The sequence below is a fragment of the Gadus macrocephalus genome, chromosome 5 (assembly GCF_031168955.1).
Source record: "Gadus macrocephalus chromosome 5, ASM3116895v1".
In the NCBI taxonomy this organism is placed as follows: Eukaryota; Metazoa; Chordata; class Actinopteri; order Gadiformes; family Gadidae; genus Gadus; species Gadus macrocephalus.
The window spans coordinates 8,330,702-8,352,112 of NC_082386.1; the positions used below are offsets into that span (position 1 = coordinate 8,330,702).

At 44.8% G+C, this 21,411-nt stretch overlaps 1 protein-coding gene across 1 annotated transcript in view; it reads left to right on the forward strand.

Moving 5' to 3' along the window:
• Positions 1–20: 20 nt before the first annotated feature.
• Positions 21–21,411, forward strand: part of LOC132457924 (disks large-associated protein 2-like) — a 109,562-nt gene continuing 88,171 nt past the window's right edge. Inside the window, 2 exon segments of the mRNA XM_060052327.1 lie at positions 21–272; positions 12,223–12,277. Coding sequence (XP_059908310.1) covers positions 255–272; positions 12,223–12,277 — 73 coding nt within the window. The 5' untranslated portion in view covers positions 21–254.

A 21,411-nucleotide genomic window follows, 5' to 3' on the forward strand; every position in this document is an offset into this window, starting at 1 on the left:
GAGAATTGAACAAGCACTCCCTCTGTGTCCAAAACAGGTTACTACAGCGCTGTTGGCCATGCGCACATCGAGCCAGCTCCAAAGGCTGCTCTGACAGTAGCGCATGGGAAGCGCGATGAGAATATCAAGTAGGTGCCACCCCATGGCTCAGCCTCAGCACCAGCGCCGGACTGAGTTCACATTTGCGCACTCTCCAAACTTAGCCTGGGACCTCAGCGTACGAACGGGGTTTGAAGGTGGAGGAACTGCCTAGAATGTCAGCTCTGAAAAAGGTAAAAACCGAACCTCCCTTCTCTCACATGTATAAATAGATGTTTTGTTAACAGATGTGGATCTTGAGCATCCCGAAATTTTTGTCTTAATTGTGTGAATTTAATAATATTTTTGAATAATTTGACGTGATGGGTGGGTTTTCAGAGCTAGCTTTTAGGATTCAGACATACTGGTTCACTTCTTAGTATGAGTTGCAATAACAGTAAAAATATAATCTGCTTTGCTTCTCTTCAAATGTTATAGTAGTAACCACAACATACAACTGGAGCATATATTGCACACTTGACACACTCCCCTTGCCTTGCCTAAATAGTGTGGAAAATAAACATAACTTTTTCGGACTGAAAATTATTTGAAAGAGGTTAATATCTCATTGACTTTGCGTGCCGAGTCTGACTTCTCCTATTGTTCTTGGGGTAGGTTGTCGACTTGTCACACAAAAGCTAGACTTATGATCTATTAAGCTTGCCCTTGTCTGACAAAGCCCATTGTCAACTCCTTACTTGCTGTGGCTAAGTCCACTCCAAGTGAATGTCCATGTGCAGTTTGGCAGCTGACAGTCATCTCCTTGGTTGATGACACATATGAACAACACAAATCCTATAAGGCCGATAATTAGAGTTTGTTGATTAATTAAGCTGTGAGTCTGTTCCTGTGAGGGGTTGATTAACACTGCACAGCAATCAGGCTTGTTGTTTTTGTTTGGGATGATGCATGATTATATATGCGTATCTGGGCTGATTAGTGTGGTTGTGCAAAACACTTGTCATTGCCGTTGTCCCATTGTCAATGGCAATATGAAGTGTTGATATCATCCCTTAGTGGTTCTGATTGAGTATAAACAAAAAGCAGAATGGAAGTTGTGTGAAATAAAACGCCTAGCTGCTTCACCCACAAACACACAGCTCTCCAAAGCGCACACTGAATGACAAAGTGTCAGCTGCCAGCTTTCACATGGTGGAACATCAAAATTCTAGAGGGGCTAAAAATATATAACTTTCATTGTGATGCCTGAAAAGCTACATTTAGTTATTTCTGTGCCCCCCCCCCCCCCCCCAGAAAAACCAACACACACACACTCAAACACCCCCTCTCCCTCCTTTTGCACATAAACACAGACACAAACGCTCCACCCCCCTCCTCCCTCCAAAACATCTCTAGCTTGTGCCTGTATCCTCCTAGACGTAATCTTGAAGAATAAAGCCAATAATACCATAAAAGGCCTATTTTTAGTCTCTGTCACTGAGAGAGACCGTCATTTTCTTAAATGACTACCAGCTGCGTGGGTGAGTTTTCTAGTGCCTTCATCGTGACTCTGGATCAGAGAGTGCTTGCTGCAGTACAGAAAACCAAACATGAAAACTGCATTTTCTAGGCATGGGACTTTGTTTAGTGCCCAGGATTTCCTGTTCATTTATTATGTAGGTGCTTTGAGATGAGCCGTAGCAGGCTGGCGGTTGGGCTTAGTAATCGCAAGGCAGCGTCACAATGGACACCTTTCAGAGAATGTAATGTAGGGTGAAGTGACTTCCTGTTCCTGTAATATTAACATTAGGTCAGTTTTATTTTCGTCTATGGCAGCAACAGCTTGGTCAATATATTATTTACATATTGAGTTGAGTCAATGGTGCACTGGGGCCCTGCCAGGGTTTAGGAATAGAACGGACAAATCATTAATGATTTGAGCTGTTTTATGTGGAAAGTTGGTCAAATTAAGGTGAAGAAGTGCTTTTTGGGTCAGTGAGTTTGTGAGTGTTCGTGTTCCAGTTTCATGTATCTTCAAATTTTAAATTGTGTATACCATCTGTTCGTATAACAGATAATAATAGAATAGAATAGAAGTCCAGCGTGATTTCAAATTCCTTCCCATCTTTCCTGGATGGGCATTCTTTACCTTTTTTCTTTACAAATCACATTGTCTTTCCGGTGGCTTTTACCCTACTAAACCTATATTATATTCCTAGTTGATAACAAGATCAAATGATTAATAACGATTGGATCATATTTGACTCGTATTTTGCCTTTGCAATTCCCATGTATCCAACAGGATCAGATCTAGGATCAGATTGCATTGCCTAAACATCTCACAAAGTCAAAAGGCCACACCGGTCTGGAGGCAAAACAATTGTATGTTGGCCGGTGACAGGTTGGTGTGCCATTCCTGTCACCCCTGCAACCCTGCAGGCAACATACTCTTTCTCGGCCTAAAGCGATGCCACACGCCTACCCGCAGCCTCTAAGCAGATGGCGTATTAAACCGCATATGATGGTGAAGGATTCTTGCGAGATGGTGATATTTTTTTTAATCTTCAATGGGTTGAGGATGGGTTGGTTTTGCTTGATAAATGTGAGAATTTAAGGAGTAATTAGGCCAGTTTAGTACTTCTCAGCTATTGTGAAACTCATTTTGCGCTTGCGCAAGGATGGATGGTCACACACACACACGCACACACAAGTCTTGTTTTCTTTCCTGTTTGTAAGTTGGCCAATAGACATGTCAGCAAACCAACACTTAACTTTTATTTACTCTTGCTGTTAACTTTCATCTTTGTCCAAGAATTCATCGAATTCAGTCCTAGTGCCGCTGCGTCCCCACAGCCATCTACGATGCGCTGCTGCTTGTTCAGCCTTTCCTGAATCATCTTTATTAAACAGCAGCGATGCAGAGGAGCAGAGCGAAACCCTACACATGCACAAGGCCCTTCCTCACAATGCAATCCTCCATAAACCTTGCTTAGAAATATGTTTTAGGCTTAAATGCTGATTCATATTGGGGGATAAGGTATGATGATTAATGGTCATTTTATTTTGATTGTTATCCTATTATTAATAGCTTTATAGCAACAACCGTATACAGTTTATAGACCTATTGGCCATTGGTTATAATGACTGAACATGAAGTCAACTACGGTCTGACTAGATACCTTATAATCTAGACCATCTATCAATCCAAGTCTTTATTGGATGATAATGTAGGTACAATTAAAATGGATTTTTTTTCTAGGTTTTGCCTCATTATAACATAACAAATCCGGCCATGTTGTAGCTTTTCATTAAATTTGATAAAGATATTGTCTAACGCCACACCTGTGAAGATGTATTTTGCACATGCAGTGTGAAATGTTATCCTCTGCTCTCTCCTCCATACCCCCCCTCTTTCTGGGAGACTTGCTTTATTTCTATCCCGACTGGCCCACACTTTTTAAACAAATCAAGCATGGTGTAGATAAAATGTGTTTCTAATGCTTCCTGGTCGTTCATTTCCCCCCTTATCCTCCACTGTAACACACCTTCTTGCTTGGTGCCCGCTATTCCTATCTTTGTTCGCCCCTGACATTCACACTTATCTAACTTTCCGAGACCATCCCGCCTCTACAATAATCTGCCTTCATCAAAGGCCTGTGGAGGAAATTGAGCAGATAGATAGAGCTGGTCTATTATGCATGTAATCATTCGATGAGTGTGTCTGTGTGTGTGTCTTTGCTCGAACAGGCGAGTATGGGCTGGGTGTAGTGAGATCGGAGAGAGTGTTTGCCCAGCTCATTCATTCATCAGTTGAGGTAGGGCTCATGCTTCCGGCAGGCGAACTTCACAGTCTCCTTCCGGCCTTATGCATTAGCAGCGCTAGCTGTCACCTAGCCTCAGGTTGAATCTGACTCATTACAGGCTCAATTAGCAAGCTGCTGCCTCCATCTGCGGCATTCTATTCACTCCTAATTGCGCAGCCATTAATATGAGGGCTTTGATCACAGCACCGCACTATTGGAAGTACGTTGGGTCACGTTTTTACCATGAAACGTATACAGAGAGATGTTTTGGCGGCCTGTTTCTCTGACTCATGAAAGGGAGTCGAGGTGAAATCACATTGGCAAAAATATGAATTCTCAGAGAACCTGCATGAGCAGTGTAAAAACCTCACATCGGTACATGATGTATTTTCGAAATCTTACCAGAGCCCAGAGAAATGGGCCCAATCCTGTTCTAATCTCCTCGTTTGTCAAACCAACAACCAGAGAGCCTCGGTATACAGTATCCCTAAAATAGACCACTTCAAGGAATCACTCATAAAGTGTGTTGTTTATTTTTCCTCATTTTCTGTCTTTGTTCCTCGATCATCCTCGTTTCCTGAAGCCTGTTGGAAGTGACTGCTCTGTATCCAAGGCAGCCTAATTTCTTCTTGTCTCCATTGTTCCAGCACTTAAAGCTCTAATAGCGTGCACGTTCCAGCCATCCAACCCAACATTCGACGGCCTCCGAGTGATGTAAAATGGGATTGCGGCAGTGTGTGCTTTTCCTACATAAAGATCCGTTCCCTGGCTGACGAGTCTGGTGGGCCGGCCAGAGAACACTCAGTACAGAGATTAATAGAGAGGCGTGAGAGAACTGCCCTTGTCTCTGCCGTGGGAAGTGTATTTTATGGACTGGGAGCTTGATTGGCGCAGTAGACCGAAAAGGCTTCCTATCCGCTCGAGAAAGTGGCGAGGAGGGGGCAGGGGGGGGGAAGGAATCAAGCTGACTCCTCTCTGATTACTTTGCATATCATAGTTAAGGCACCTTTCTATAGAAGGTGCCTTAACTATGATTGTGGGAATTTTGCTTTGATGTACTGATGTACTGCATAATAATAGAGAAGACAGTTTAGAGAACAGTGTATTCTGTTAATGAAACACACACACATGCCCCCGGCTGATGAATTTGAATTGTACATTGACATACTTTTTCACAATATGCTTTTTAAGATAGTCAGTGGCTGTGTAGTGGACACATCTCTCCCTGATATACGATGGTTATTTCCTACTTTATGATCCTGTCGTCCATCACCTTTAATATGTGCTGTTAATAAAGCAGGCTGAGTTTGAGAGGCTGACCACCACTTGAGTGTTCTAAGGTGACTAATGGCTGCTCTCCATGGTGCTGATCTGATGCACCGACGGCCTCTCAGTCCGCAATGCATTGCACGGCACACCTGCGCTCTGCCGACACACGCATACAAAAAACAACTAATATTGGCTCATTTCTAATCCATAAATCCCGACGGTTCACTGCCTGTGTTTGCCTGGTATGTTTGCCCTGGAGGTCCGATGTCCTTACTGTGCTGTGTTTGTCCCCTTAACAGCTGCTTTGGCAAGTGCTCCAGCCAGGGCATGTTACAACTCATTTCCCATTCAGTCTGCAGTGCACACCATTGTATTTGAAAAGCTGACTGGGCCAAAAAATAAATCAATAATATATCAGAGGGGCTGCACAGTGTACCGTTGGAGGCTGCCAGCGCAACCCCAAACAGCTCCACTCACAGCTACTCTCTGCTCTTCATTTGATTGTCTGTATCCAGCGCGGGGGGGTATATACAGGGGTGTATATGCAGTCCTATAGAGGGCGCTGTAGACCATTTTCCAATAGTAAATCTGTGTCAAATGTTCAGTTTTCTTCAACCACGGACTCCGACAGACCTGTAGAACCCGAACCTAGTAAAACCTACACTTAAAACATATAAAACATAAAACCACACGAAAGACCTGAATTTCATACCACAGTATTTTCTGAATCGCGATATAGACAGAATTGCAATATATTCCTGTCCCTTTCCTCTATAATCTTTTAGTATGTTGTCTGTGTGAAATTCAGGAGGGAGCTATAGCTAGTTATATTATATTCTAACAAAGTGTTTCAGCAACACAGAAATATAAATGTGCTTAAAGTTCGATGGAGAACAAATATTTGCAATTGTACATTCCTGTACATTTGGGCTGTGTGTGTGTGCATGCGTGCGTGCGTGCGTGCGTGCGTGTGTTGAGCATGTGAATGTCTGTGTGTGTGACTTCATGTATTAGTATCTGGAGTTCACAGGGACGAGACCGGTTCCCCTCGACTGCCCCCCAGCCCCCTGACCACAGACAACAGCAGCCAAGCGTTAAATGAGACGCAGTGCGCTGAGGCCCCCGGGGGGCCACCGTGGAGAGGGGGGGTCTGAGCAGGGGCTAAACTAGCAGGACATGGTGTGACGTGTGAACTCATTACACCAGGGAGTGGGGTGGGGGTGGGGGTTGGAGGACAACAACACCACCACCACCACCGGGGTCTGGCACATACATTAGAAGTTCCCATGATGAGAACCACTTCAATGAATACTGATTCAGTTCAGGGGAGCCTTTGCTGCCGAGGCGTTGCGATGCACGTTAATGGGCCACAGTTGGTAGGCGCTGCGCAAACTCTCGGTTTGTTTGCAAGGCCGTTGCCTGAACTCGCCAACCGCTCATCTCGCGACATAGGGCTTCCTTCTCCGCGCTGGATAAAAGCAATCTCCCTGACAAAGCAGTCAATTTCAGAGAACCGTTATCAGTTCCAATTCCTTTTTGCCCAACGCCTGAAGTGTGTGTGTGTGTGTGTGTGTGTGTGTGTGGGGGTGTGGGTGTGGGTGAGTGGGTGGGCGGGTGGCTGGGGGTGTCTTACCCAACTATTGTGTGCCATTTGCTGTTTCACTTTAACTAATGGGTGTGCATTTGGGATGCATCTTTTATCCTCCTCTCTCCTTATCCCGCCCTTCTCTAATTCCATCTTTCCCTCTTGTCAGTTAAAACTTGTTTGTGGTGGACAGTCCACTACACAGCCTGACCGCTGGAATCTCTCCTGTCAAACTACGCACTCCTAGTTCTAATAGAAGGTTGTGAGACCTTTTTTTTCGACTTTTGAGGCTGCAGTATTTGTATTCTTTTATTGTGGGGGTTTTTGTGTGACGTTGTAGGTGAACATCTTTAAAGGAATAATAAAGCCTAAAACGCTTGAGCCTTTATTAAAATAAAACATCTATTTGTGATGTGTACAATGCTCCCAATGCCATATTTTACTGTTTTGTGTAGTATTTCACCTTGCCACAGCTAAACTCCTTTCTATAAACACTTCTACGTCACAAAGAGATATTGCTGCAGCAGTTCAAATGGGGTTTAATCCAGTATTTATTGCCGCAGCATCAACCAAAAGTATCAGACATTAGTAAGTTCTTCCCATATGACCACAACTCAGAGGTTCTGTCTCTGAATCACTGCATATTACATTTTTGCCATGTTCCGATGTCTTGAAATCGGCTTTAGTAAGTGGACACGCATTGCTGCGGCACTAACATCCTCTTAAATCCAGAACGCACTTTGGGGGGGCTTGGGGCGTGGCCTCGCAGAGGAATCGGCCTGTTACCCACTATTAACACGGCCGTTTTGGTCCGTTTACTAGCAGAGTCCTGATATGGCCGATGCATCAAAGTTTTCGCCTTGCGGTCACCGACTGTCGTCTGGCAAAAACTTTCCCCCAAAAGCAAGGGTTACCGGATTGAAATCCAGCAGCCGAAACCTGCCATTAAGTTTTTAAGAATGCACCCTGGTTACGGTTAGTTAAAGTTGGTCATAGTCTTAGTTTGCATTGTCAGCCTAGCTCTCCCAGTTTGGCATATTGTATCATAGCATGCTGCTTACTGTCTAGCTAGCTGTCACAATTAATATTAAAGCCTATTATACATCATCATCATTATAATACAGTTGATTCATTTTATTCAATTTAGAAATGTTCTGTTTACAGAATGTCGCCTCTTGATGTTAAGAGTGGGCGGTAGGAAAAAAGCACAGATGGCAGGAGGCCTGACCCAACAGCCAGTGACGAAATTGCAATTAGTTATTAAGGACAATATTATACACATCAGAAAATAGGACTTGTGGTGCGTTGTAAACCAGCAATAGATGTTTTATAAAGATGTAAAAGTGTTTGAGGCTTCATTAAGACCAGACCAAGAACAGAACACCTCAGTTGAATGTAATCAATTCAACCTTCTCGCTATGGAAAGATAGAAACGGCCACTTCACTTGAGTGTAGAAATGTTAAACATATTAATGATGCAGTGTTTGCTAGTTGAATCGTTTATTCTACTGTTTGTGCCACACCATGCATAATAATCATGGAAATCTTGTGTTAAACGATCATTAAAATGTTGTGATCTGACACAGAGATGTGCACACCGTCATTGTGGCGACATTGAGGCATTCCTAATGGAGTCATTATCTTAATTTGAGGTCTATTCAAAACCCATAGGCCCTGCGGTCTCATTTCCCCCTAATGAGGCCCACCCTCATTGAGGGTTGTAGATGGTTGTAGCTGTTAGTTGAGCGAGGCATTATGGGAAAGGAAGCAAAGACCATGCACTCACATCTCCCCAGATGCTCTTACATTGATATCACTCAGGTCAAAGTAAGCCAACGACCAGTCGGTTTGGAATAATGCTTGTGCCAAATAGAGCCTTTCCATCCGCTGTGTCGGTTTAGCATGGATTGGGAGTCTCAGTCACAGGATTGGGAGATTGTTCTGGCGGTCCACAGAGAATCCCCTCTTAAGCAACCCCTCTCATGGAAGTCATTTCATTAGGTTTAATAGATACCACTTTCTAGAGTTAAAAACTCAGACTGGGATCTTATGCCACTTATTAGGGATTTAAATGTATTCTTGGCTCGTGGTTTTTGTAAAGCTGATTCAATTTGGATTTTACTGATATAATAATAATAATAATACATTTAATTTAGAGGCGCCTTTCAAGACACCCAAGGTCATATATAGTGGATGTATAGGTGGGACAAGATTTATTTGATGGATTCAATGGCAAATCTTAAATGATTCTGTCCTATTGAAGCTAGCGACAGCAAGCAGCCCAAATCCTGCATCCAAAATTGTAATCCACTCCCCTGGGAACTAAATATCTAACCTGTCATGTTTTTCCAACCGTCTCATTTAATCAAAGCATCGGTGTGTGTATACGCCTCATCGCTCACCGCTCTGACGCTGAGTAAGTGTTTCCCAACCAAACACGAGGACATCTATCCCTTCTTATTCTTACCTCCGAGATAGTGCCTGAAATTACCAAACCCAGACCAGTTCACCAATGCACTTAAAATACCAAACTTGCGTCCCCCAAATCAGTTTTTAATACATTCAATAAACGTATTCGAAGTAGTGTGTTTTTATGAGACCTTTTTCTCTTGACAAACTCCTGTCTCACAATGAGGCAACTGCCCTGGCAATGTCAATCCAAACTTTTTCCATCACTCTCAGCTCCAGGTCCAGCACTTATCGGCTCTTCACGGGTCATTGTGTTCCAAAGTGACTGGATGTTTGCTTTGTGTAGGCGTTGGGTGGGTACACCTCAGTTGACAACAATTGACAAATACACCCGGAGGAAATGACGCATGGCGGGGCCACACTGATGAGCCGATGATGCGGGTAAATTACTGTGTAATGATTCACCAGGACAGAAGGTTGTTTAGTTCAAACAAGAGCTTAATTTCTTCTTCAGTGGTATGAAGGTTATGGTGTGTTGTTAATGATGACTAACTCGACCTTCAGCTTGCTGCACTGTTAGCATGAAGTTATTGACTCATTCAAGCGCTTCAGAAGCTACTGGCCTTGAGAGACCTCGTAAATAAGTGCAAGTCCATCAAGTGTATAAAGGAAAGACTGTGATGATTAGTTGCTGTTCAGGGATTCTTGTCAGAATGTCTATGTTTATGTTTATGCCCTTGTCAAGTCGTCATCCATCATCACCATTTTTTACTAATTTTTGGTTAGTCACCATGATTTCAGGTACCAGAGAATTCATTGTCTCAAACATATAAACCAATGATCAAATTTTGTTCAACCTATACACACATACCAGGGTGATGATCACCTTTTAAAACCTATACACACACCTGGTGGGGAAATACCGTTTTTGAACCATTACTCTTTTTGCTGCCATGTAGCATGTTTCTGGGGCATTTTGGATAATTTCCAGGGTAATTTTATCAATGTATCGTTTAGAAATAAATATTAGGATGTATTATAATGTTAATGTTTCACTTCTTTGCAGAAACAGAGTAAAATACAGAGTTCGGCTAATTAACATATTAACAGGAGTGAAATACCCGAGCCCCAGTTAATTTGTGACCCTGATACCACCCCCCTAGGCTGTAATTAAAATGATGTGCATCAGAGATACCTTATCAGTTCATGAGATGTTGTTGAAATAAGGAGTTTAAAAGTAACTAGGGAGACCAGAGGGAAGGTAAAAATGTCAATGGGCCAAACAAAGCAAACGGGAGTGTGTCCAGTGAATTTGAAGGTGTGTTTGTGTGTGTGTGTGTCTGTGTGTCTGTGTGTGTGTGTGTGTGTGTGTGCGCGTGTTTGTGTCTGTGTGTGTGTGTGTGTGTGTGCGAGAGAAATGGAGAACGTTGATTCTGTTTATTCAAGATTAACATTATGCTCTGGCTTTCACCAATGCTGCAGCCGTAAAAGATTCCACAAACACTCCAATTCCACGTAGAGAAAACAAACAAAGATTTAAGTGAATAAATACATTCCTAAAAGAAAGGTTTCTAAAAGCAACTACAATCAGGAGTGAATAAACATAAAATGTTAAAACAAATAAAAATACTAAACCTGCACAAAACAAACATCCTCCAGTGTCCAACCTGACGCATTTTAATTAATCTGCTACAAGTGACTCTGAATCTCCTCCAGAGGGAGGAGCTGATCCTCAGTGTGTTGAACATGGGATGGGTCAGCAACATCCTCTTGGTTTGCCATAGGTTAGCCTGTTTGTCGGTAGACTGCCAGGATGGATGCTGCCTCAACTTATAATGGTCCATGTAGTCTGCATCGGTCGGACTGCAGATGGCACCCACTGAGCAACCTCTGTACCCATGGTCCTCCCTCTCCACCTTCCTCTTTAGTGAGGCTTCCAGGGTGCCTCTTATTTGACACAGAAATCTCCTGCATTTGTGCATGTGGTTACCTGTAAAGAATTATCCTTGGAGCGGCAGTAGTCCAACCAAGGTTTGGAAGCGATCCAGGAGCCATCTCGACGATTACCGTACTTCCTGTGGAACATTGAACGTGCAACGTGTTTACAGGAAGAGCAATGAGCAAATCGGAACAACATCAGGAGTCAGATGAGGTCATGTTATCTCCCACACAGCCATCGCACTCTGCACGGCTCTCTCCTGGCTCCACGGTCTCCAGGGAGGACATCCCCTACCGGCCGCCCGGCCGCCCGGTACCATGACTAGTGCATTAGCTAATGATTATCATTTCCGAACGGGGGGGGATTTGGCGGCGCCACTTATTGGCTGTTGCCCGCACTCCCTCAACTTCCCTGCGGAGACCCTGGGCCACTGATTGAGCACTAGAGAGCAGCCCCTGAAATGCCCCGCTAACAGCAGATCCTCTGCCAAGTAGAACTTTACTGCCGCATCGACACAACCCTGGTCACACGCCGTCGGAGCGGCGGGGCGCAGTGTGTGTGGAGTATGAAAAGTTAGTCGGCCCACGCACAAACACGTGCACGCGCACAGGGTGAGTGCTTTGCAATCTGAGAGACGTAGCTCAACACTTCACCTCCCTCACACTGCTGCACTCACGTTCATGTCCGGACCAAGACCATCATTGAGTCATCTCGAGGGTGCAGGAGAAAGTGCTCTGCTGGATGATTTAGGCTAATATGCTTGATACAAATGTGTGTGTGTGTGGGTGTGGGTGTGGGCGTGTGTGTGTGTGTGTGTGTGGGCGTGTGTGTGTGGGCGTGTGTGTGTGTGTGTTTCCGACGGCTGCTCTGTGGTTGCGGGCCGTACTGCTTGGCTCAGTGCCTCTCCCGTGAGCTCCAGCTTATTTTTGTTCCTGTCACGCTGTCCCTAATGTTAATGTCTTTCTCTTTCTCTCTCTCTCTCTGTTTGCTTCTCCCCGATCCCTTTCTTCTGTAATCTCTCTTTGTCTCAATTTTTCTCTTTCTCCGACTCTCACTCTCTCTCTCTCTCTCTCTCTCACGTTCTACCACTGTGTGTGTCCCTCGCTCCCTCTCATTGTCTCTTCACTTCCATCATGTCTCTCTCTCTCTGTCCCTGTCTCAATATCTCTCTCCTTCCTGCTTGTTCTCTCTCTTCCAAGGTGTTGCCAGGCATACTGCAGAAGCATTGCTGTATCATACCAGACAGGAACACAGGTAAGTGAGCTGCTTTCTGCCCAGCAGAGGGGCCAACCACAGCCACAGGACTGCTGAGGCAGTGAGGCAGGAGGCCCATTCGTTCGGTTCATAGAAAGGGCGGATGGGTGGAATGGCGTGGTGGTGGCGGCCTAGTTACCACTCGTCACTCGTACAAGTGGGTTGCTTCTTCTTCTTTATATGAGCATGTTGTGCTTTTGATTTTGCATGCGATAGTGCCACAACGTTTTATGACGCCGTATTTTAGCATGAGGCGATCATAGCACAGTGTGTGTGCAACTCTCCCCCGCGGGGCCACCTCAACGCGTCAGACAGACGGCCGGGGTGCTTCGTGTGGTTGTGACGTTGACGGGCTTCCTTACGTCATTGCAGGTATCAAGAGGTGGCTGATGAAATTGAAGAGCAGAGAGATATACTCAGGTACCCGACCGCAATCGATGCAAATACTAAGAATCCTTTCGGTCGTCTCTTTTGTTCTCCTTTCCATTCAGCGCCGCGTCAAACTTGAGGCGAGCCCGTTTTTTGTTTCAGTGAGAGGCCATGCATGCAGGCTGAAAACACCATCCATCCCTCCACTAACTGCTCCTACTCAGCATTGGCTGCATTATACAACGGCCCAGGCTCTTGCTATACAAAGAAATCATCCTTTTTAGCACTAGAAAATCAACTTCTGTAACAAGTACACATAATAACGACCCCCAACAAAGCCCCCATTTTATTGGTGCACAGGAAATAAAATAAACAGCGTTTCATTCAAGTCTGTGTCCTTGGGCTGGTCGCGGCGTGAGGCAGGCGAGGCGCGCTGACTGCATTCCATCTGGACGCTCCAGTCTGGAGATCAGCAAGGCCGTGGCGACCTTGCGGGGGCTACGGCCGAGCAGAAACTTGTAATGAGCTTTGTCCGTCTGACCGAAGGGGGAGAAACTCCCAGTCATCGAAGTGATGACTGGGAGGCACCACCCGCTGTGAGCTTGATGCCTGACGGGGCCCTGTGAAGGCCAGATACGGTGCGTTTAATCACACGCTGCGGTGGAGAAGGGGAAATAAGCTACGTCAACACCTTTAGGTTTCGTGCCGAGGGGTCTTTGTGCTGTATCGTAATCCACTTTGAATCGGCGTCCCTTGTGTTGGGTCAGTACAGATCATTAAACAAGGCCACAGTGCTGCATAAGGTGTCCGATGACGTGCAGAATTGATTGAGGGTTGTGTGGGCTAGTTAAATGCAGCGTTGTGATGTGGTGGTGTAAGCCTGAGGGGGACTCGGAATAGGACAGAATTGGAGAGTAGACTGATATTAAAAGGACACAAACAAAACTTTGACCTTATGAAAATGGATATGAGACACATAAAGGATCTATCGTAAACGTTTCTGTGATTGTGTTTGTGCGCGTGCGTGTGTGCATGCCCATGTGCACTTACGAAGTGGACTATACTTCTTTGTGCGGACTTATGAGCCGACCAGCATGCTGCGATGACAACCTTGGTCGTCCATGCACTCGCGTCAGGATAACATTTTATTTTCGGTCCGCTGATGGTGCTGTCAGGAAGACACATCACTGGGACGCCTCTCTTCAGTACTGGAGCCTCAGTGTGTGAACCAGCCCACTGACTCCATAAACCAAACAACTGCTACCAATCGCTCCATCCATCACCGGGCACCGGGCGCAGTCAGAGTCAGCAGTGCCACCCTTGTGCTGCACTTCAGCCTGTACCTCGCTGCCTCTCCTTCTATCCTAGCTGCTGTTCTGAAACACACGTCCTTGGTGCCCCCACAATTCTGAATTTCCCCATTCTGAATTTTGCAATTACTACCTTGGCATCCTGTTGCCCTGACAACAAGTGCTCTAAGTGCTGGGTGATGTGATTTGGAAGTCTGTGTTCTTCTCCCCTTGTTTTCATCATGGGCCTGATTGGAAGACGTGGGTCTGTATTTGCATTTATAAACAGATGGTCTAGTTCCACAGCAGTATCTGACATGGCGGCTCATTAGTAAGGAGGGGGGAGTCGATATGTACTGTTTAACACGTGAATCTAAGACAGAGATAACAGTACCATTGCTGAAAGTACGAGGGGATATATGAGACTCAGCTAGAGTATGAAATATACAAATCAAGATAGGCTCCGCTGTGATAAGATCACCATTGTGTGTGTGTGTGTGTGTGTGTGTGTGTGTGTGTGTGTGTGTGTGTGTGTGTGTGTGTGTGTGTGTGTGTGTGTGTGTGTGTGTGTGTGTGTGTGTGTGTGTGTGTGTGTGTGTGCAAAACTTGTGTGCATAACACACAGCGCCACTCGACCGAGTAAGGAGCGCCCTCTGCTGGCCACATTGTCCCTCTCGCCCTCTCACACACTGTCCATCGTTTTCTCTGCTGAACCACTATGAGGACACCCCCTACAGAGTGACGGGGATTGTTAAATTTGCTGCATTATTTGCTCGTTCTCTTCCTCTTCTTGAATTGCTTAGGTTTATCTATGACCGTTTTCCAAATTATCCTTCCATTCATGCAACTTTATGTTGCGTCTTGGCTTTGTGCGTCATGTCAGAAAGAAAAGGCACTATAGTGTGTTGTATGGAGGGGATGCAGTGTTGCCGCAGTAAGGATGGCGATGGCGTATGATGAGGATGGTTTGATTTGTGGGAACAAAGTATTTCTCAAACTTGAGATCATGACTACTGTTGTTCAGCATTAGCTGGTCTTTTATCAAAGTGTTCATCAAAGAGTATCATATTATCAAACAGTTTTTCTCAAGTGGCTGAACCTCTCTAGCTCACATGCATTTCAAAAACACAAACACACACATACACAAGCAAACATGCACACATACAGTACAAAGAAGAAAGAACTCCACAAAAGCTTTAATTCATAATGTACGAACATCCATACAAAAAAAGCACATATTCAGATCCGACTCGCTCACCAACCAACTTTATTATTGTCCATACACATACATAGTGTGTTTTGTTGTTGTCTGCTGCTGTACATTCCAAGCTCCCAGTTGAATTACCAGCAGCACGAAGCTCAGTGACCCTGTCTGTAATGCATAGAACTGTTATTCACGTGGTTTGTACATGCGGGAATTCCCTTTATTGCATCACCTACGTAAGTTGGTGCACACTACTTTGTAGCTGACAGTGCACAGTAACACAGTTCTTAATTACAACCGTTTATGTAATTCTCTCTTAAGTGTTACTCAGCAGAAATACAGAAAACAGCCATAAGAAGTTGGTATTATCTGAGATCAGCAATAAATCTTGTCACCAGGTGGAAACGCTGTTTTGTGAAATAGAGTTCATTCATGTCAGGCAGAAAGAAACCAAGTTTATCCACTGTACTGTTTGTCATCCCATTATATCATATGATATAGAAGAAACAAGAAAGAAACCAATATATACAACCCTAAGAACAGCTTGTGACCGGGTACCATAGGGCTGACAATACTTGCCTTACTTGTCTTTCCATCACCATAGGTTTATAGCCCCTGTTCAGTTGACATTGCGTTGTTGCTCTCCAGAAGGAACCCATTACAGTTCTTAGAGTAGTATTCCTCCAAATGTATTTTTCATGACAGATTCAGTATCCAAAGTTGCTTTTTGCCTCACCAAAACCGAACGTTGTAATAAGAAATAACACTGCCTTCAGCTCCAGCTTTCAAAAAGGGGTACAAAACTATGTTGCAGGCTCTGAATATATCGCTGTCCTCCTTAGCGGCCTCTATGGCTGTTTTACCCACCCTGTGATTTGTAGAGCTGGCGTACACGCAAAGACAAAATGGGAACCCTAAGCCTTCAGCACAATTTTTTTTGTGAATATAAAGTCTCACTTGATTAGCTGCCTTCACTTTTAGTCTACACAATGTGTCATGTGGGCCACAGCACAAACAAAGGTGATGATATCATACTTCACTGTACCCCCGGGGACTAATATACAGAGGAAAAACATACCATCTCTCGCACAACCGCTGGGGCCGTGCAGCATCCAGCATTGTTATTGACATAGGAGGGAAGGAGGGCCACGTTGTCTGGATGGCCAGGCTGTGCTTGGGGCCACACACAGAGCACTCACTATGCAACAATGCTTTGTCTTTAACTGGATAGGTACGCAAAGTACCTGTGCCAGGAGATGGCATTTTTTCCATGATCATTTTCATGTGTCGTCATACATATTCAAATGTTAATACGTATGAAAAATGCCATCCAACTTCCTGAAAAGAGGGAGAAAGTTGGGGACTACAATCCTGCAGCTCCAGATCAGACATATTGCAGGCAAAATACACATTTAGTCACTTGTGTCCTCATATTTCCTTATCTTACTGAGCCCTCCCGCAAGGGTCTGGTCTGTGTCTATCGTTCTCCATGGCTGAGCGCTGTCTGGCCCCGACCCCTGCTGTGAATCGGTAGCTGCTCTATTAGCCCGCGTAATTAACAGCCCGTCTGCTGCTGTCTCTCTGAGCAACAGCCTGTCGCCGTGGACCGTCCAGCCCCCTCTTTCGCACACAAACATGCATGTATGCACGCCACACACGTGCACGCAACGAGCACAAAAACACGCACAAAAACATAAACTAACACACACACACACACACACACACACACACACACACACACACACACACACACACACACACACACACACACACACACACACAGAAACTAAAACACACACAGAAACTAAAACACACACACACAGAAACTAACACACACACATGAGCACAGAAACAAACAAACACATGAACACACACTCAGGCATGCACACACATACGCTGCATCCAGCCATGTCATACGTTGTCTGCTGTGGTTAAACATACGGCACTGATTGTACACAGTCACAGCCTGCTGCACAAAGTTTATTCATACACTTCACACACTGTGTCGTCGAGTGGGCTTTCGTTATCTGGCGAGAGAGAGAGGTGGATGTGGGGAGAAAGAGATAAGAGAATGGTGCAATAGCATAAAGATACAAAGTGTGAAAGATGGAATACATGGGCTGATGAACAGACCCGAGACAGAGAGAGCTGGAGGGAGAGAGAGCAGTGAGACCGGACCTCTCTCACCCTGCCTCCCGCTGTGGCTGAGTTGGAAATGAGTCTTGATCTCTCTCTCTCTCTCTCTCTCTCTCTCTCTCTCTCTCTCTCTCTCTCTCTCTCTCTCTCTCTCTCTCTCTCTCTCTCTCTCTCTCTCTCTCTCTCTCTCAGCCTTCTTCTGCTCTCAGCTCAGAGGCGTAGCCACTGAAGTGTTGCAGAAGCAGTGCAGTGCTGAAACATGCCCTGCTCCTCTGAGCCATATCCACTGTCAATAAAGAAAAATCTAATATAAAAGGCACGGCAAAGCGATATCATATAGAGCAAAACATTGGTGCGCTTTCTGATTGCTCTGATGCAGCTAGGAATGGGCTTATAGAGATTTATTCTCAGAAATCAGACTTTAGCTCAATATCTTGTTTGCGATGGCAGGGGAACGGGTCGTTTCCCTTTGTTTCCCTTCTTATTGTTTCGACCAATCATGTTGCTGGAGGCAAGGATCTCTAGGCGCGTAATTGGTTAGCACAAATCCGGCCGGCAGAATTGTAAAAAAACATCTATAGATGTTTCATATCAAAAAAAGTAGGCTGGCTACATTTATTCAGATCCCAGTTCACACTCTCCCGAAAGAGTTTTCTTCGGTAGGACACCTCTGTAACAAATCACGAAACGAGGCACCCTCTGGTTTCCGACCAAGGCTCGGTCATCTCCCCCCAGAAGTTATGATATTATATCGTAACACTGCTGGATCCGACTTATTACGAATGAAGCTATAGGCCAAGCTGAAGATAACGAAGAAAATAATGGTTCATTAGGATAATGCTGATTTCATTATCATAATCCCCATATGATGACTGGATGAGCAATATCAATGAGCCTGTATTCACACTTAAGTGTACGTTGTGGTAATTTAAAAAAAATAAAACACACTTATGTGTGTGAATATACTGCATGTTGGGCCATGCAGTGTCTAAATAGGAGCCCTGCAGATTGTCTGTCTGTCTGTCTGTCTGTCTGTCTGTCTGTCTGTCTGTCTGTCCCTGACACAATGAGAGGCATGGGGTGATGGAGAGAAGGGTGAGGAGAAGGGAGAGGAGTAGTTCTTTGATCCGAGTCCCTGTGATCAGAGGTGCTCATTATTGGATGGATGATGATGGCAGCAGGAGGCGCTGTCCTTGTTTGTTTCTGCCATGTTGACACGCACCTCTCCCCCCTACCCTCCCAGATCGCCCCCTTGTTCTTGCTTGTTCTTTGTTCCTCACGATTGATCAGCAGTAATACACACAAAGGGTGTATGCAGCAGTCAAATATGCACAGATGAGTTTGTGCGTGCACACTTTGTTAATGCATTCTCAAGGAGAGCGGAAATCCATTTGTGGGCCATGTGTCTCTACTCATGGCTGATGGTTCATTTGGATCTCTGATGCTGAAGAACAATGGACACTCTCTAAACACCGGTGCATTTAAAGCTTGGGTAGGACATTTATTTTGGAAGCGTTTTTTGTCATATTTGTTGAAATTATATTTCGATCCTGACAGCAAACAAAAAATCTAATGCTCTGTGGCTGTCAGAACAAGGCTAAAAAAGGCTTAGCTATTGAATAACTTGCTAGCTTAGCCTATTGCTAAGGACAGCGAGCTAGGCATATGTTTTTGGGGGGTGGCTTTAGCGGGAGGCCTGGAGCGAGGGGTGGGTTTTTTGGTTGGATACTTCAAGTAAATCTAGTTTGCTCTGGCTGGTTTCTCCAAATTGCCTACCACAGCTTTAATCTGCTACCAGAACATGTCTCTTTGCTGTGGAGAGCAGGCCAGCTCCCTGGGCTGAGGCGAAGCGAGGAAAGCAGATGTTTAAGCTGGAAACATTGATTGAAAGAGATAAAAGGGAGGCGGGAATATGGTGGGAGAGGCAGCTAATCGCAAGGATATTTGCCATAGTGAGTGGGTGAGTGAGTGGATGGCAGAAGTGTGTGCATGCGAAGGATAGACATAAAATGGAATTAGAAATGGGAGGGCCAGATGAGGACTAGTTATATCATAACATCCGCCGTCTCCAGGTAATTGTCTGATCAATTTAGGGTTACGGGGTGACAGCGGTGGCTGATGGTAAAATGGTCTATCCGCCTAAAGTGAGCAGAGCACACTTCCGGGAATGAACCGTGTGTGTGTGTGTGTGTGTGTGTGTGTGTGTGTGTGTGTGTGTGTGTGTGTGTGTGTGTGTGTGTGTGTGTGTGTGTGTGTGTGTGTGTGTGTGTGTGTGTGTGTGTGTGAATTTGGCAGAAGAGGAAGTCTGATGTTCTGTATTGTTCTTTAGGCTCTGTCGCTTGTTTGCAGTGAAGCTACCTGTGCAAGAATAGTATAGACTATTCACTCTTTTGTACGAAAGCCATCCCAGGTGCTTGTCTTTCGTCTGCTTTTTGCTGTGACGGGCATTAATAGAACATACATTCCAATCTGTTTCTGAACGCATAGACTGACCTCAGCCGCTTCTCTACCTACTGTTGGCTGTTCATGTTAGCGCAACAGCTACATGGCATATGCTTTCACTGACATTGATTGTGTGTGTGTGTGTGTGTGTGTGTGTGTGTGTGTGTGTGTGTGTGTGTGTGTGTGTGTGTGTGTGTGTGTGTGTGTGTGTGTGTGTGCACAACAAAATATGAGGACTATTATTTCTTGTATCCTATACAATATTAAGGCTGGTACATTATTTAGGTATTTTTTCTCTTTGCTATTCTAAGCACAAAGTTGGTCCTGAATAGTTTCCTTTGGCCGTAGTATCTTCTTGGTCTGTCACTGCACTTTAGCGGTAATCGCCAAGGTAATGTATCCTCACACTGGGGCTTGACCCTATACTCCGAAACAACAGACACAGGCTTTTGGGGTTTAAACACATTTTTACACTATTTACGGATCGCGACTAAAGTAAACAGTGTTTTGCCTTCGCATATATTTCTCTCTTCACAATCTATACTTTTCTCTCCCTCTCCCTCATACTCCCTCCCCATGCCCTTCCCTCTAAACTGTGTGTTGTGTGTGTGTGTGTGTGTGTGTGTGTGTGTGTGTGTGTGTGTGTGTGTGTGTGTGTGTGTGTGTGTGTGTGTGTGTGTGTGTGTGTGTGTGTGTGTGTGTGTGTGTGTGTGTGTGTGTGGCCTCCTGCCAATGCAGTGATTAGAACCAAAGTTCCCCATTTGTATCAATCCTCATTATCAGTATGGAGGTTCAATAGTCGGCCCCAATCTGGCAGTCTGCGGCCCTCCCAGACCCAACAGACGGGTGGGTCTGTGCATCTCATTACACCATGAACCATGTTGAAAATGTTCCACGCATTTGTAGCACGTCATATCTTCTGTCCCATATGACGCATCCATCATTATCCGTCCCCTGCAGCAGCACCCAGTAAAATATGAAACAAGAATCACTCTGGTGGGAAATGAAAACAGAAGTAGTTTTTGTTTGATACAGACACACTGTCAACGGAAAATATTTCCCCATGCAAGCAGATGATCAATTGCTTGTGTTTTTGCTTGGGAAGCAGACGTTGAAAAAATAAAAACAGACAGTGTTTTATTAATCTTCTCCTCAACTTGTTTGAGCAGCAGAGTTGGATGCTTACAGAGGTAATGCCAGCATTGTAAACAATTTAATTCTAGATACCAGCGTGCAAAACACTACTGCAATACACATCGTGCACTGGCACATGCCAGAAAAATGATTTTAATTCTCGACCAACCTTGCTAACTTCCAATGCTGAACAGACACATTGGAATGAGTTTATTACAATAAAGATAATTATTTTTTAATATTCCCCTTTTGGAAAACGGGGGAAAACTCATACTTAGCAGGAACTTCTGGTTTAAAGCCACTGCCTTGTTCAAGGGCAGTTGGCAAGAGTATGACCTAACTCACTTATAAATGTCATCCAAAGGAATACATCTTGAAATCAAATCATTACCAAAAAGGAAAAAAAATCAAACTCTGAACTGTGCTTATTCCAGCGACCCCACGACAAGATGCTCTCAGGCGTAAGAAAAGAGCAAGTGGGTTTTTTTCCGAGGAAGTGACATTATCTGTGTACAAGGGCCGCAGCCCGCAGCGCCGGAGACAGAGCGTCTGGAGAGGCT